This window comes from Zingiber officinale, chromosome 5A, assembly GCF_018446385.1.
Source record: "Zingiber officinale cultivar Zhangliang chromosome 5A, Zo_v1.1, whole genome shotgun sequence".
NCBI lineage: Eukaryota > Viridiplantae > Streptophyta > Magnoliopsida > Zingiberales > Zingiberaceae > Zingiber > Zingiber officinale.
Window position 1 is genome coordinate 117,259,222 of NC_055994.1, and position 16,477 is coordinate 117,275,698.

General features: G+C 36.9%; 1 protein-coding gene across 2 annotated transcripts in view; it reads right to left on the minus strand.

Moving 5' to 3' along the window:
* Positions 1–339: 339 nt before the first annotated feature.
* The window catches only part of LOC121981464 (2-oxoisovalerate dehydrogenase subunit beta 1, mitochondrial-like), a 32,838-nt gene continuing 16,700 nt past the window's right edge, over positions 340–16,477 (minus strand). Inside the window, exons 3-13 of one of the 2 annotated variants that reach the window (XM_042533995.1) lie at positions 16,349–16,384; positions 16,142–16,201; positions 2,439–2,496; positions 2,279–2,376; positions 1,770–1,859; positions 1,592–1,660; positions 1,440–1,526; positions 1,131–1,226; positions 975–1,052; positions 773–859; positions 340–528 (exon numbers count right to left, since the gene is read on the minus strand). In XM_042533995.1, the coding sequence (XP_042389929.1) occupies positions 493–528; positions 773–859; positions 975–1,052; positions 1,131–1,226; positions 1,440–1,526; positions 1,592–1,660; positions 1,770–1,859; positions 2,279–2,376; positions 2,439–2,496; positions 16,142–16,201; positions 16,349–16,384 (795 nt within the window). In that variant the 3' untranslated portion in view covers positions 340–492. Of the gene's footprint in view, positions 529–772; positions 860–974; positions 1,053–1,130; positions 1,227–1,439; positions 1,527–1,591; positions 1,661–1,769; positions 1,860–2,278; positions 2,377–2,438; positions 2,497–16,141; positions 16,202–16,348; positions 16,385–16,477 lie in introns of those variants that run through there. The other variant, XR_006111818.1, reaches the window with a different exon arrangement.

The window sequence follows — 16,477 nt, forward strand, 5'->3', positions numbered from 1 at the left end:
TTCTCCCACGGACTTTTACCCTTATCTTTGCAAGAAGCTTTTCCATTGTGAGAAGTTTCAGATTGATCATTGACTAGATGTCTTAAAATTTTCACTGAATATTATGTTATACTAATTGCTGAGTAGGAGACACTACTTGTGCAATTTTCTTTGTTACTTCCACAGCCTACTGATTGCTATTTAGGTTTGTTTGATCTGTTAGCCCACAAGCAATTGCATCCTAAAGCATATTGCTAGACTCCAAGAACCACGACAGGTTTACAAGTTGATCTTATCATGACAATAATCAAACATTATAAACTAGCAAAGAAACTAGTTATTAGGATCCATTGGTCGATGAGAATAGATAAGATGTTTGTTACGGAAATTTATTCAAATACTAATAAAGGGCTATTGCTTTACATATAAATGATACATAAATTCTGCAACTGGACCAACCTTATGTCAATAATGGAAGAACTAATAAAGTGGAATGATTCTCTCCTCTTCACATCAGTACTTCACTGTTGCCTTTATCGCATCCAATATCTGGAAATGAAATTACTAATTTAATTGAAAAGTAAGGAAGAAAAGGAGCATTGACGAAATTGTAAAGTTATTACTTTGTGACCAAAAAGTCACATGTTCGAATTCTGAAAACAGTCTCTTGCAAAAAGAAGGATAAGACTGCGTACAATAAATCCTTTTCCGAAACTCCACATGATGGGAGTTTCATACACCGGACTACCCTTTTACTTGAAAAGCGAGGAAATCAAGATATGTATTCACTCACCTTGTTCATCGTTGGTAGGTAAAATTGTTCGTAAACAAGAGGGAATGGTGTATCAAGTCCACAAACTCTTGCTATAGGAGCTTCCAACTGTGAAGCACAACAAATAAAGGTGAGAGTAAAAGGTCTGATAACGGATAAAGACTAAATCAGATCTACATTCCTGAGTTATGTAGAATGACATGTGACTTCTAGAAACATGTACCCGTAGAAAGCAGCGCTCGACAATTGAAGCAGATATCTCTGCACCAAATCCACCAGTCACAGGAGCTTCATGACTGATCTATGAAAGGGAAGAGATTTAAAAATTAGTGGAACTAGAATGTGCCAGAAGTATGTTCCATTGTACAAGGCATCTTACAAGAAGCTTTCCAGTCTTTCTAACAGAGCTTTCTATCGTTTCCTTGTCCCAGGGTATTAATGTTTTCAGGTCTATTAGTTCACAAGAAATTCCTTCCTGTATAAGTGCCAAATAGAAATTACTGGAAGTCTGTTGTATCTAAATCCACAGCATAGTTATAGAAATTTTTGCTTATTTCATGTTCAGAATTCTTTTCCAAAGAGAGTGACGAGCCAATGTGCAGAACAGCCTGTTCTTTAAGTACTTTGATATGCCTATTAGATGATAAACAACTAAAAAGTCAAACTGAATCATCAATCCATGTCATACCTTTGCAGCAGCATCACATGCTTGTTCTAATATTGAAAGCTGGGCTCCCCAGCCAATAAGTGTTATGTCACTCCCTTGACGAATCACCTGGTAGTATATAGTTAATAGCGTAAAGTTCCATGGTAGTCTGTCAGTGTGAAAAAATGGTTTACCTCAGCCTCAGATAAAGGCAACATGTAGTCATCTTCAGGAACCTCTTCTACAGATAATCTATACAACAACTGCATAGTCGCAATAACAAAGTGACAATTTCCTAAATCTAATATTTTCATGACTATGAAATAAGAAGGTATTGGGTGAAACCAAAAATCTTATCAAAGATATCCATACTTTTGGTTCAAAGAATATAACTGGATTTGGATCACGTATGCAGGATAACAGCAATCCCTTTGCTTGTCTGGGACTTCGAGGAATCACCACCTAAGAGAAAACTCATTAGAACAAATCTTGGATCCTATATGCAGGATAACAACAATCTATATTGCACGAATTCAAGTACAAATATTGGATACTGAAGTAAATCGATGTGAATTGTTATTTCCAAAACCCTTTACACATGAGCAATAGGAATATCAAGCATCCACTGAAATCTGTATGAGATTTTGTATATCAGAGACAGTAATCACTTTGCGTCTCATGAACTTTGAGAAAAATCACTTAAGATCAAAATTCATGTGACATTTAGTGAAGGGTAAATCAAGGCAAGTTGGAAGATACTAATAGGGAAAAAAAAAATCATCCTAGCATCATATGTCATAAATACATCATGAATATACTAAACTACTAAGAAAATTTAAAATGTACATAACATGAAAGCAAGAAATTAGGAGCTAAAAAACCTTAAGACCAGGCACGTGACAGAAGAAAGACTCTGGTGATTGTGAATGATAATGACCACCATGCCCAACAGCTCCATATGGAGATCTCACTGTTAAACCTGGGAATGCATATGCATGAGCTTAAAAACTCATTTAAATAGATGAACTAGGGAAAAGCTACCTCCACAGTTGAACTCATTCCCACTTCGGTATCTGAATTTGGCTGCCTCATTGACAATCTACAAGATAAAACAATCATGCCAGTGAAAGAGGAACATACAATTGGAGGACAAAGAGATGAGAAATTGCAGTCTCCAAAAAATCTAATTGAGAATTGGGATAAACTATATGTGCATCCCTTGTAGTTTACCATATAACCCTACTTTTCTAAAATAAACCAGACCCGTTAGTCAATGGCTCAGTTAACCTAATTGAAATATAAGTTAAAACACATACCATGTTATCTAAATGATTTTTGGAATAGATATGATCCTTAAGGACAGGATATGCAATGAAAATATTTTTTTTAAAAAAAACTGACTTTTAACATATGTTAAATAAGACAACTATCATATATTATGGAATATAATGGAAATTTAAGGAAAAAATAAAAGTTCAATGTAAAATCAGTTAGCTACAAGGAATGTACATACAATTTACACTTAAATTTTATGCTATTCTTCTAATTGCCATTTCAGTGAGAACTTAAAGGGTCTAAAAACTTTTGGACGTCAAATACAACTATTAAGAAAGTGACTGGTCTCCTGGGATACAAAGTAAAAAAAATCACCTAATGCCAAATAACTGACTTGAACTTTGAGTGTCTAAAAACTTTTAGATGCCAAATGCAACTCTTAAGGAAGTGACTGGTCTCCTGGAATGCAAATAAAAAATATCACCTACTAACAAATAACTGATTGTGATCCAGGGCAATATAATTCCTTTCAAGTTGGAAGCTTTAGCAAAAGAATTTGCAACAAAGCGCCTCTACACTATCTTATTTATAACAAATGATACAAAATAACACAATGTTATATTTTACAGCATGTTCTTGTTCTCTTTATTTTTAAATACTTAGTCAAAATAATATATATTATATAAATTACAAAGCCAACAAAAAATATACAAAAAAAATTGGAAATGATATCTTATATTCATTGATAACAAGAATTTTGGGAAACTACAAGACTACTAGACAAGTTTTAAAATCTCGACCTATGCCTAGGTTTTGGTCTAGATCAGAACGATACGGTTTCGATATCGTATCATGGAAACGGTTTCAGTATATATATAGTAATTATTAGATAAAGGGCAGCCCGGTGCACGAAGCTCCCATCATGCAGGGTCCCGGGGAAGGATCCATTGTACGCAGCCTTATCCTGTTTTTTGCAAAAGACTGTTTCCAGGATTTGAAACCGTGACCTTTTGGTCATATGGCAACAACTTTACCGTTGCGCCAAGGCTCCCCTTCATAGTAATTATTAGATAAATATGTTTATGATGTATAATCTAAAAATAATTTATATATTGATTTTGTATAAGTTCTATATTGTTAGAAAAAATTAATTAAATATAATTTTCTTTAAAGAAAAATTAATTTCTCAATAATTCAAATTAAAATTGATACATCTTAGCTTAAAAGTTCTAATATATATTTTAAATAGTAAAAAAAAATAAAAATATCAATTAAACAGTAAAAAAAACAAAATAATTTTAAAAAAATATAATTTTTTTAGAAATTTTTAAAATTTTTAAATGAAATTTAAAACAATACAAAATAATTAAAAAATATTAGAATATAAATCTTATTTATTAATTTTTTTAGAATTTTTAAATGAAATTTAAAACAGTAAAAAACAATTTTTTAGAATATTAATTAATAAATTTTATTAAAAAAATTTATTTTAAATTTATTTGTTAATATATTTCATTGGTATAATTTAATTAGGCTTTATAAAAGTCTCTTCGAAATATCACATAAGTGGGAATTATTTAAATTAATTAAATCGAAATGAATTTTTGATCGGTAAAATAGTAGCATCGCGCAGGTGTCCGACGATGCCGAAGGAGTCACGGGATGCTTGGCGACGGAGGTGTCCCGTGACACTTCTAGTGGCGCTAAAGGCATCCTGCGACGCATCTAAGATGCTTAGCAATGCTTCCGGCGGAGGTGGTTGCACAACGCGTGTTCAATTCCGTCTATCTCGCATGACACATGTGATGGCGCAATAAATTATCACGCGCAGGGTGCCAGTTTCGCTCCCACAAAGGAACAGTAAAAACCGTCTGTCGCCTCGCAGCTCAAGTGCCGGTGCCGAAATAATTTCAATATCAGTCAATGGGCGTAATAGTAAATTTTGCCTGTGTCGACCAACATGGCTTGGTATCACAATCATTGCTTGAGAGGTAAATAAAATATTCTTGGCAAGTTAATTGGAATCACATGTAAATTATAATAAGGAACTCTAATATGTCATGAATTAAATGCTCAATAGGAGCAATTTATTTTCCTAAAGCATGTAATATCAAAATAAAAAAATTTGCACATGAAGAATTCTATCTGCATTATATTTAGCTGATGAGATATACATTAGTATATTACACCACCATGAAATTTTAATAGATATAACCACAATATGTTTCCTTAAATAGTACAAATACAAAAAAAATGTTTGGCAAGTAAAACATAATGAAATTCAGTCAATAGTCAATGTATGCTTGTGCTTCCTTCTGGGTAGTATGAGACACATTGTTGCATTATATAATTAGGTTTAAAATTAAAAGTTTAAATGGAAGCTTTAGATAGTTTTAGTTTTTTTTTTAGTTTTCAGAAATTGTAAGTTTTATTTTGATGCTGTCAGTACAATGTAGAATACTAGGCAAAGTTGCTACGGAATTGATTATTTGTTTACCAAGTTTGTGGAATTAGGAGAGAGTTATAGTTGGGCCTTTAAAAGGAGTCTATGACAGCCTGCTCTTCTTGAATAATTTTATATTTAATTTTGAGTTTTTAAGTTAAAAGATTTATTATCCATGTAAGATTGTTTGATTTTGATGTTGCAACACATATGCACACCTTACAATAACAAGAAGAGTGCGCCAACTACTAAGAAGAGTGCTCCAGCTAGTTGGAGTCCATTACATGGATGCTTGATGCATTATCAATGAGCGTCTTAATTAATGTATAGTGATGTCTAAATGTGTTGTTACTCACTGAAACAAGGTGATGCTTTATTATATTACTATAGAACTTCGTATATAGAATAGTAGAATATGTGAGAAAGTGGAAGTCAATTAGAGAATAGGAGGAAAAAGCTTGAAAGATCAAGGGGAAAAGTTGACACCAAAATAAATTGTATTCCAATTAACATAGAACCAAGAAGGATAAACACAACATAGGTCCCTAGACCTTAAAAACATTCAAACAAAGTGCAACATAAATTTTCTACACTTAGGAAGTGTTCAAAGATAAATGCATCTTAGTTCCTAAGACCTTGAAAACAAAAAACAAATGATATATGGCAGAAGCTGGTAAGGGCATTCATGGTCCCAGGGTAACTCAAGTGTAAAAAATAACGACACATGTGGAAATGCCAGCAAGAACATAGATGGGATGAGTGGTGGAGCATATGGAGGGAAGTGGTTGAAAAATAGCAACAATTATCAGCAGTGATGGCAGCAATTTGTGGGGTAGTTAATCAAGTGGCAGTTAATGGTGGTAGTCAGTGGTCGTGGTGGTGCCTTGTTTTGAAGTAGTAGTAATTAGTAGTTGTAGTTGCGTCCCATGTGAGGAGTGGTTGGGGTCAATTATGATTTCATGGGATGTGCACTTTATATATTTGGTGAATGGAATTTCAAGCGTTCTCATTCTAAATTTCTGCTCTTCTTAGAAGATCATGTTCTCTCTTCTCTGAACAAGGCACAACCCATTCACCACTATAGGCTGGCAAAGGAAGTTGTCAGTTGCACAGAAGTTCCCCTTTTAAAAGTGTGAAAACTGCCTTTCTTCTTTGCCATCAATAGCTCTGGACGCCCCATAACTGGATCCTAGCATCAGATCCCTACCAATTTGGCATTCTAGCTAAGAAATGGAGGATTCACTGCAACTACTTTTGGAATCCTTCACAAGTATAAAGAGGATCTTAGACATCTTACTTCACCGGCAACAACTCGAGCTATCAAAGTGGCTAGTCACTTAGGTGGAGGCCTCATTCAAAAATGGGAGACTCGCAGTCAGATCAGTAGCTCATAAGATTGAGATGATCTAGAGCTCAAAGGAACCACTATGAACTGTTGGGACATGAGGATGTGATGCTAGAGGGGACTGAATAGCATATGTACCTACAAATACAATTCTGAAACTATTCTTTCTATTTTCTAAGCAAGGTCATAAACAACTAGCAGCGAAAACAAACATAAACACAAGCAAGTACTTACAATCACTAATACACTTATTTATGTGGTTCAACAACCCCAAGGCTCGTACTCTACACGCCCTATGATGCATCAGTGGATCACTCTTGAAAAACTACAATCTTTATCCTTCTCGGTCAACTATCAGAGGTGAACAAATTTCTTACAAGCATAAGGATTGCAATAAAGTACAAGAGGACGGCTAAAGAGATTACAAGAGATTTCTAATAGGTTTAACTAATACAATTTCTATGGTTTAAAATCTCGTGTCGTACATGGTGGAATAGGCAAAAATTATCATCCGCCCGCCAACCGACACAACACCAAGACGACCCTATGAGGCTCCGCAAGGCCTCCCTCGCGCGAAGGACTCCCACGATCCCCACGGCCGTTGTGTGGAGGACTCATGAACCCCGCGACCGCTGCGCGGAGGACTCGTGAGCCCCTGACCGCCACGCGAGGCCTCACTGTGAGGTCTCGCGAGGGTTTAAATTGTTAATATGAAATTTCTATCCTTTGAATGTTTAAATTAGGAATTTAATAATAATAATAATAATAATAATAATAATAAATAAATAAATAAATAAATAAATGTCAGCTCGATGTTCCGGTGAGAGTGTAATTGGGTGACTAAGGGAAAACCAGGACTAGTCCATAAACGAGGTTAAGTAATATATGTTTCCTGTAAATGCTATTTAAAGGTTGAAGGTAGGGCATAGGTTTTTAAAGAAAAATTGGGGACCCTAAAAGATAGAAGAACCCTAATTTGGATACATGCTCCTAGTCTTATGGGCCAATTGATGGGTTTTGGACTTACTATCAGAACTGGAGCCTAAATATAAATATAAAAAAAAAAGAGAAAAAGAGAAAATCTGTCCTAGGGCAAGGGGAATCGGGGACAAGACAAGGGGGAGGGGCAGTGCGATTTGGTGGAGGAAGGGCTCCCGACGACAGACGTGATCCCTTGAATGAGAGCTCCCGACGGCGCTGGTGGATTGAAGGCTCGATCTGTTTCGAAGCCGGGATTGCTCCTCCAATTTGAACGAAAGGCGAGCATTATTCATTTGGTTTTTTTTTTTCTGGAGTGGGCGATTCTCCGTGAGGATGGGTGGATTTGGATGCTTCATTCGATGGAATGATTGGGGACCTTAGGTTCGATAAAGGAGGACTTCTTAGGGAGGAAAAGTCTTTTAGATCATACCTAGCTTTCTGCCGAATTCTGGGATTTCTTGCCGTGATTTCCTGCGATGAATCCTATGTGTGAGAGCTTAACTCATGTTGGTTTGGTATTTTAGATTTGATTCCGTGATTTTCAGCTGATGAACTCAGTGTGTGCTTGCTTAAATCATGTTGGTATGGTATTACAGATTTGATTTTGCGAATTTCTACTGTTAAATTCAGTGTGAGCTTGCTTAAATCTAGTTGGCTTGGTATTTCAGATTTGATTTAGGGAGTTTCTGTCGTAAGTTCATTGATGAGTTGTTTAATCATGCTAGTTTCGCATTTCTATGGAAAAATTCTAGTAGCACGTGTTTTGATTTTAATGTTAATGCCTTTGCTTGGTTCTTGAGTTAGCTGTGTTTAATGCAATTTCAGGTGGTTCATGCTTCTCCGTGGTGTTTTCGAATTTCTGGACAGATTTGGTTGGGTTGGGAGTTGATTCGATGTTGTTCTTGATTTCTCTAGCTAGCTGTGGTTTCTGGACAAATGTAGTAGGGTGTAATGTGATTCCAATGTGGTTCTTGCTCCTTGTGATGGCTTTGGATTTTCTGGACAGATTTGAAGATGATGAATTGTTTTGATGTGTTCTTGCTTCCTATGATGGCATCGGATTTCCTGGACAGATTTGGAGATGGTGAATTGTTTCCGATGTGTTTTTGCTTCTTGTGGTAGCTTTGGATTTTATGTATTGGACGGTTTCAGTAGGTGGTAAATTTTTGTTCGATATTGATCTTGCTTCTTCAAGATGGTTTGGATATATTTCTGGACCGATTCGAAGGATGTGAATCGATTTTGATGTTGTCCTCACTTCTTCATGCTAGCTTGACTCTTTGGGACAGATTTGGTAGAATAGGAATTGATGTGTTTTTTTAGCTGCTCTTCCCTTATGTTTTTTCTCAGGTTATTTAGATTGTATATGCACTACTTGAAGCTTTAAGTGGCTTTATTTTTTTTTTATGGAAGATAGTATAACTATGAATGTTTACTTGCGAGGTAGGATACGAATGAGTTGTGTTTTTCTTACATGGATAACTAGATAAATATGTGCATGTGAGATGACACTACGGGATGAGTGCCGTAGTGCCCTGGGATGAGCCTCGAGAAAGGTCCTTCCAATCATAAATGATAATACTAATATATGTTGGCTTCGGCTATATGATTATAAGTTCTTCCAAGAGGTACCTAAAAAATTCATGATCATGGACCAATGAATGGGCTCTAATGATGGTTACAACATTTGTATCATAATCAACTTCTACAAGGTTATGTATATGTTGTTGCTCCATGCGTAAATAAGTTCATGTTCCATGTTGCCTTGTTTATTAGTCGTTTCATGTACCTTCTATTTGAATATGCTTGCTGGGTCTATAGACTCACTATGTCGATGATGCAGGTGAGGGTGATGCCTTTAAGGATATGATAGGAGATGTGAAAGTAGAGTAGCTGAGGAGATGAGATGGAAGCATGACACACTGTCGGGGATCCCTGATAGCATGTCATGAGATATGTCCGTTGCTTGTCATAATAAGTGGATTGTGGGGTTTGTCTTAGCCTAAACTGTGGTAGACAATTCATGAACTTTGTTCGAGGAGCATATGTTACGTTTTGCGATCCATATGTTATGCAAATTTTTCATGAATCCAAGTTTAGCTCTTTTGATGGAATATAATGTAGTAGGTTATCCGCATGTGCTCTGTGTGTATTGTATGTTCTTGTCATGAGTAAGGAGTCCGGGTCGTTTCACTCACGCTCCCCGCGGCAACCGCGCGAGGCCTCTATGATTTTTTTTTGCATTTTTTTAAATTTTTTAACTATTAATTTCTTTTCTTCTTTTAAAAGATTAATTCTTCTCCTTCCTCTATATTTTAAATTTTTTTATTCCTTTCCTACGTAAATACATGGGGAAAATATTTCTTTTTAACCTTTTTTATTCCTTTCCTACGTAAATACATGGGGAAAATATTTCTTTTTAACCTTTTTTATTCCTTTCCTTCTTAAATACATGGGGAAAAAATATTTCTCTTTAAAATGATTATAATAAATTTAATTTAATTTAATTTAAACCAACTTGATCATAATCATTATGTCTAAACTTTAGATAATCCTAATTTTTAAAATATTAGTTTAACCTAATAGTAAGTATTTATAGTAATCAAATATTATAATAATATTTTTAATTAATATATTTTATATTTAAAAAATACTGAAATTGTATTGGCATGGCACAATACAATACCAAAAACATATCTTTTCGATCATAAACTAAAACTCTAATATGACTCGAAATTTTAAACCATGACTATTTCACTAACCTTCAAGCCTCTGTCAAGTTCTCCTTTTATAACCTTTAAAACCCCTTCATTCTCTACATATTGTAATCTGATCTATGGCCAATCAGTCGAACTAATTTGCCCCCATCAGTCGAATCGACTACTGCACAATAGTTGAGTACCCAACATCTGTGCCCAATCTTATTCGTCAACGACTCTTTCCTTCTTTCCATATGAAGCATCAGTAGATTAGATCCCAACATTAATCAACTGATCTATCATTTGATTGCCCATTCTACTACCAACCCAAATAGAATGTTGGCATACCAACTTGTGTCGACTTCGGAGTTTTAGGTTTCTCGACTATGATCATCCTAATGATAAAGTGCACCTAAATTGAGTTCTACCCTCGCCCCATGCATATAGGACAATCAACTCTCACAGTTTGCCACCGGAATGTTACCATCGCCACTTAGCTTCGCCCAAAGGCCATCTCTTATCAAGTTTCTCATCCCCAGATGCACTTGAGCTCTCTGCTCCTCCACATGTCATCTTCACGCTCTACCTACATAGCCTTCTCTGGCTATTGTCCTCACTACTCTTCGATGTTCCTTGTCCTATAGTCCCTAAGTCACCTTTTGTAGCCTTCTCCAATCTCTTCGTACCTAGAGTCACTAAGCCTCCAACTTAGCAACACCAAGTCATGCTCCAGAGCTGCTCCAACACCACGTTAGTTCTTCTCATCATGTGATCCTTCGATTGTCTCATACAACCTTCATAGATTTCCATGGACCTCCAAGTCACTAAGCGGCCACATTGGCCACGCTAAGTTATCATCCATATCATTACTAGACCTTGTCAAGCACAAACTCTCCAAGTTCTATATGTGTTGCTACAGGTCCCTACATAATCAAACACACATATCAAATCATAACACAAGGTCTAACTTAAACTCTGTCTAAACATCAAAACCTAAGATTGTTCACTCGAAGCATGATTGCACTAATATGAACAACTCCACTACTCAGGAATGCCACTAAAATTTTCAACTGGATTTCACCAAGTAGAATGGAGGATCCAATCGGCTGGATCAATAGTTGTGAGAACTTTCTTAGGAACCAAAGGGCATCAAAGCATGGAAAGGAAGACATTGCCTCACCACTCTAGACAAGCATCACCAATAATAAAAAAAAACGCAATACTAAGCTTACATCATCCTCAAAACAGAAATAGCACCATTAAACATGTAATATCAAAACAATAAAGAAAATCTAACATATACTAATATAAACAACATTATAAAACAAGGTGGATCCGCTACCTTAGCGGCCCCCCTAATGTTGGCCCCACGGATATGAAAGGAGACCCCATGTCATCAATTTCTGAGAATCGACCCCTGGCTATTACGCCCGAGATGTCATGCGTCTACCATCTGCACTATGCCCTGGGGGCAATATAAACAACATTATAGCCCCCATAAGTGTGGCACGGTGGTAAATCACTCAGGGGAGCAATAAGAGGTCGAATCCCAAATGGGACGAATATCTTGGAGGTCAACTTCTGAGTGAGCATAAGTTGTGCTCTGGATTTACCTAGTACGCGAACCAAGGAAAGGTCATCCACCTCCAAAAGAGAAGCCCAAACACTAGGATTATCAAAAATATATATATATAAATAACAATATAAGATAAGCATGTTATACTCAAAATGTATCAATATAGTAGTAAAGAATCCAATGAACATAGGACAATATAAACAAACAACAAAAGTGTTAAAGGTCCTCCATTAAGTTAGTGTCTCAACTAGAGCACCAGTAACAAAAGTGGTAAAGAATCCATCAAGTTTTGACCAAATGACATACTACATTGCTAAGGGCGCCCATAACATTTCTCCTTAGGTTTCTGCAACTTCTTATTTTTACAATTCCTGCAGTGGGTACAGTACTTACATCATCCACACTCAACACATGCTCCCCACACGACTTACAACCTTGAACAAGGAAAAGTGGCACACACAACATGGTTACAATACAACTCAAAGGTGAAACTCCAATGATTTTGGTGATACAACACACAAACAATGTTCTCTTGGTCAATCCTTTTACCATGACTCATGTTTTCCTGATTCATCGTCTGACTCAAGAGTCTTGCACCTAACAAAGGGGTCAGAATCCTACCTAAAAAAGAAGGCTTGGCAATGTCAAAGGATTGATTCAAAGATGACATTTTTTATCCCTTGAAGTTGCTTCACTTAAACAAAAAAGAAGATTTTTTTGGAAAAATCCAATAATTCAAGGGAGGGCCAGGATCGGATGGATATGAGTCCAAGTTTTTAAAGCAGTGATGGGACACTATAGGGCTACAAGAGTTCTTTCATAGTGGGAAATTATTGCGTCAATGGAACTACACCTTGATTGCACTTGTTCTCAAATCAGCACATGCTAGCAGAGTATCAGATTATCAACCTATCCCTTGTTGTATGGTATGCTATAAGGTTATTTCTAAGGTATTGGCAGCCAGGATGTCACAAGCAGCTTTTGTGCAGGGCAGGCTCATTGGCACAGGAGCTTTTTAGGAGGTATAACAGAAAGAGGACATCACCCGATGCATCATGAAGATTGACCTCTAGAAGGCCTTTGATCCCTTCAATTGGGACTTTCTACGAGAAGCTATGTTGGGACTAAACTTTCTTATGCAGTTTGTATCATGGATCTTGGAATGCGTGACCACCACATCCTTTTCTTTGGCTATCAATGGATGAATTTTTGGACACTTCAGAGGGGCTAGAGGTTTGAGCAGGGAAACCCATTAACTCCTTATCTTTTTGGCATTTGTGTTGAGGTTTTTGGGAAACAGCTACAAAGATGCACCATAAGAGCGGACTTTCGTTTTCACCCTCAATGTGGTCATCTCCGTTTAGCACACTTGGCCTACGCAGATGATCTTCTTCTTTTCAGCCGAGGTGATGTAGCATTCATAGGTATGCTAACTACTTATTTATTAGATTTTGGTACAACAGCCAGACTTCACATTAATAGGCTGAAGTCAGATATTTTCTTGGTTGGAGTCACGGACTCTACACACTAGCAGATTCTTACCATCACTGATATGTTCTTTTGATATCTTGGGATCCTACTAGCGGCAATGCGCCTCCGACTTTCTGATTATAGCCCCCTACTTGACTCTCTGGTCTGTCGGATCAATGTTTGGCCGAAAAAGACTTTGTCATATGCTAACAAGGCACAACTAATCATGTCTGTCTTACAGGGATTGAGTGCTTCTGCTATCCATCCTTCCTTTGCCCCTTGGCATTGTTGATCGCATCCATGACATTTGCAGGTCTTTTATGTGGACATCTAAGCATCCTCCAGTATGGACAAATATGTGTAGACCGAAGGATGAAGGAGGCTTGAGATTCAGAGACTTGCGAGCTTGGAATTTAGCCCTCTTGGCTAAAGTACTTTGGCGGATACAGGCTAAGAGGCACTTTGGATAAAGTGGATCCATCACACTTACCTGAGGCGTGCGGATTTATGGATCTAGGAGGCAGCCAACACATATTCCTCTTTGGTCAAGTGGTTGCTGCAGATATAAGATCTCTCATATTATTGGCTACTGGTCTGGTCACTAGAGGCTGTTGGACAGAAGCTAGCAGAATGGTTTTCTCAGGATGGTGGGGTGGCTGAGGCATATGATTTCTTTAGGCAACCTAGGCCTAAGAAGCCATGAGCCCGGACAATGTGGAAGACATATGTACAGCCGAGTCATGCAATTACCCTCTGGATGTTGGCAATGAGGAGACTACCCATGAGTGACAAACAGGACTACGTAGAGGACTAGTAATGCGCCTTCTGTCTAAGGTGCTAGTCTAAGGTGCTAGAGTCACAGGAGCATATAATCTTTGGGTGCCCCCCTATAGCAGAGTTATGGAGGAGGATGAAAGATTGGATGCAAATGGGATGGAAGATGTCCACATATCGACGGATGATGAAGGTCTTTGGGAGATATTATCGTGGGAGTAGAATGTTGACAAAAGCTCCTCATCTTTCCTTATCTTCTATGGTACACCATGTATGGAGGGCTAGAAATAAAAGTTCTTTGGTGACGATTAGTTACCGAGCCCACCTAGTGGGATAAGGCTTGGTTGTTATTGCTGTTCGTGAGGATCAGTTAGATTGTGAGAAGATTTCCAAGAGTGTGTAAATTCATGTATACCTGTCCTTAGAAGTGTACTCTAATCTAACTCTTTGTCAAACATAAGTCACTCATAATGACCAATTCCTATACTCTTGGTTCGAGCTATAAAATTTACTTATAAAAAAAATTTAACTTTTGGCCCCTTGACAACTTACCAATTGATTTCTTAGCTACGTCGCTTAAGCCCACCACAATCACTTGTCAAACTCAAGTGATGGATCTTGTCCTTATTGTCAAAACCCACACATCTCCACTCACTATTGGAGAAGAAACAAGGGAGTCTGTTGCTCATGTGATCTCGAGCCACAAGATAGTCACGGGCTAAAAGGAAGTGACAAGGGAATGAAGCTCAATGTATCCAGCCAACCATACCCAATAATGGCACACGCATTAAGCTTAGGAATGAGATATAAAAAGAGGAAGAACTCAATCGTTAGCTTGATCTATTCCATATCAATGGCAACATGAAATCATACAAAATTCAATGGGGGTTAAACCCCTTCCCAAATCTAATGACAACCTTCTAAATAAGAGAAGGAGAACCTATCATCAGGGAGGATTCCAATTTAAGAGACAGGAATTCTTTCCATATTTCAGCTACATACAAATCATGAGGGGGATCTAGCAAACAGTTGAGGAAAAGAGGTTCTTAATAAATCCCTCGACTGAACCAAGTCCTTTTTGCTTCAAAAAGACAGGCCACCTGGTTCACCTCAAACTAACTCAGTTGGCCTTGGGAAAGAACTCAATTCGAGCCAAAAATACTTTAGGGAAAACTTACTGCATCGTGAACTTTTTATTATACATTAAAATTTTCAGAATCAAGCCACATTGATATTCAAAAAAGATAATATCATACCTAGTTTAGTTTACATGTAAAACTAAGGTATAACACTTATAAACTCAAGAACCAACCACTAACCATCCACCATCAAAAACCTAACATGTTTGGAACATCAACTAAAGGGTTTGTGCTTCAATTGTGACAAGCCCTACACTGCTATAGCCATCATAGAAAAAAACTATTTTGGTTGTATGGCATAGAAGAGGAAGAAGATTCACCACCCAATCTACTCTATAACACTGAAATATCCTTGTACGCCATGTCAGGAGAATGATACCCCAACTTTCACACTTGACAATAAGCGCAAATCCAAGGGAGAAGCAGTGATATAGCAGAAGCTAATGTGAACACACCCGGTAACATGGTAATCCAAATGTATAAAGGGCATGACAAGTGGTGATGCCGGTAAGGGAAACGAGAGTATTAAGTAGTGGATTGTATGGTGGATGGAAGTGGCTGAAAAACACTATTAGTTATCAGCAATAATAATAGTAATTTGTAGGATAGTTAATTATGTAAGAAGTGACAGTTAGTGATGGTAGTTATGTCTAATTAGTGTGAGTAGTGGTGGTTGTTAGTGGTGGTAATTGTGTCAAAATAGTGAGAGTGGTGGATGGTTTCAATTATGATCACGTGTAATGCATATATATACTGAATGGAATGTCAAAATGTATATTGGGATATTTTGTGAGACTGCGGAAATGTTTTTGACATTGGGATGTTTTGTCCATAAACTTATTAATTCAGTGATTTTACAGAGAAAAGGACTATTCACCTAGAGAGTTAAATATCAAAAACAATTTTGATCTAGCTATCACCCACACTAAAAAGTTACCTATTCATAAGAACTATCACAAACTTCAATCTTTCCACTATATCTTCTAAACTATATATAAAAAACTTCTTAGATCAATAAGTATTTAAACAAATAAAGATATGCCTGATCAAACGCTGGATAAATGTAATCTGCAAACTGGATTTCAGCAATAGCTCGATTGCCCTGTCAAACATTGAGAATGAGAGAAATCATGCCAAGTCAAAAAACGGAGAACTATATATACATTGACATCTACGAAAGAAGGAAATAGAAATCAAATCCAAGACTAGTAAAATCTCTAAATGAATATAGCACCCAAGGTTACCATACCATTGCTGCAAGGCCAATTGCAAACCCAATAATACCCTGTGAACATGGAAGCCAAAACAGGGAGAATCAAGCATAAGCAAAGAAAGTTTAATATAATTCATGGTATATTTCCAAAAATTTAATCATAAA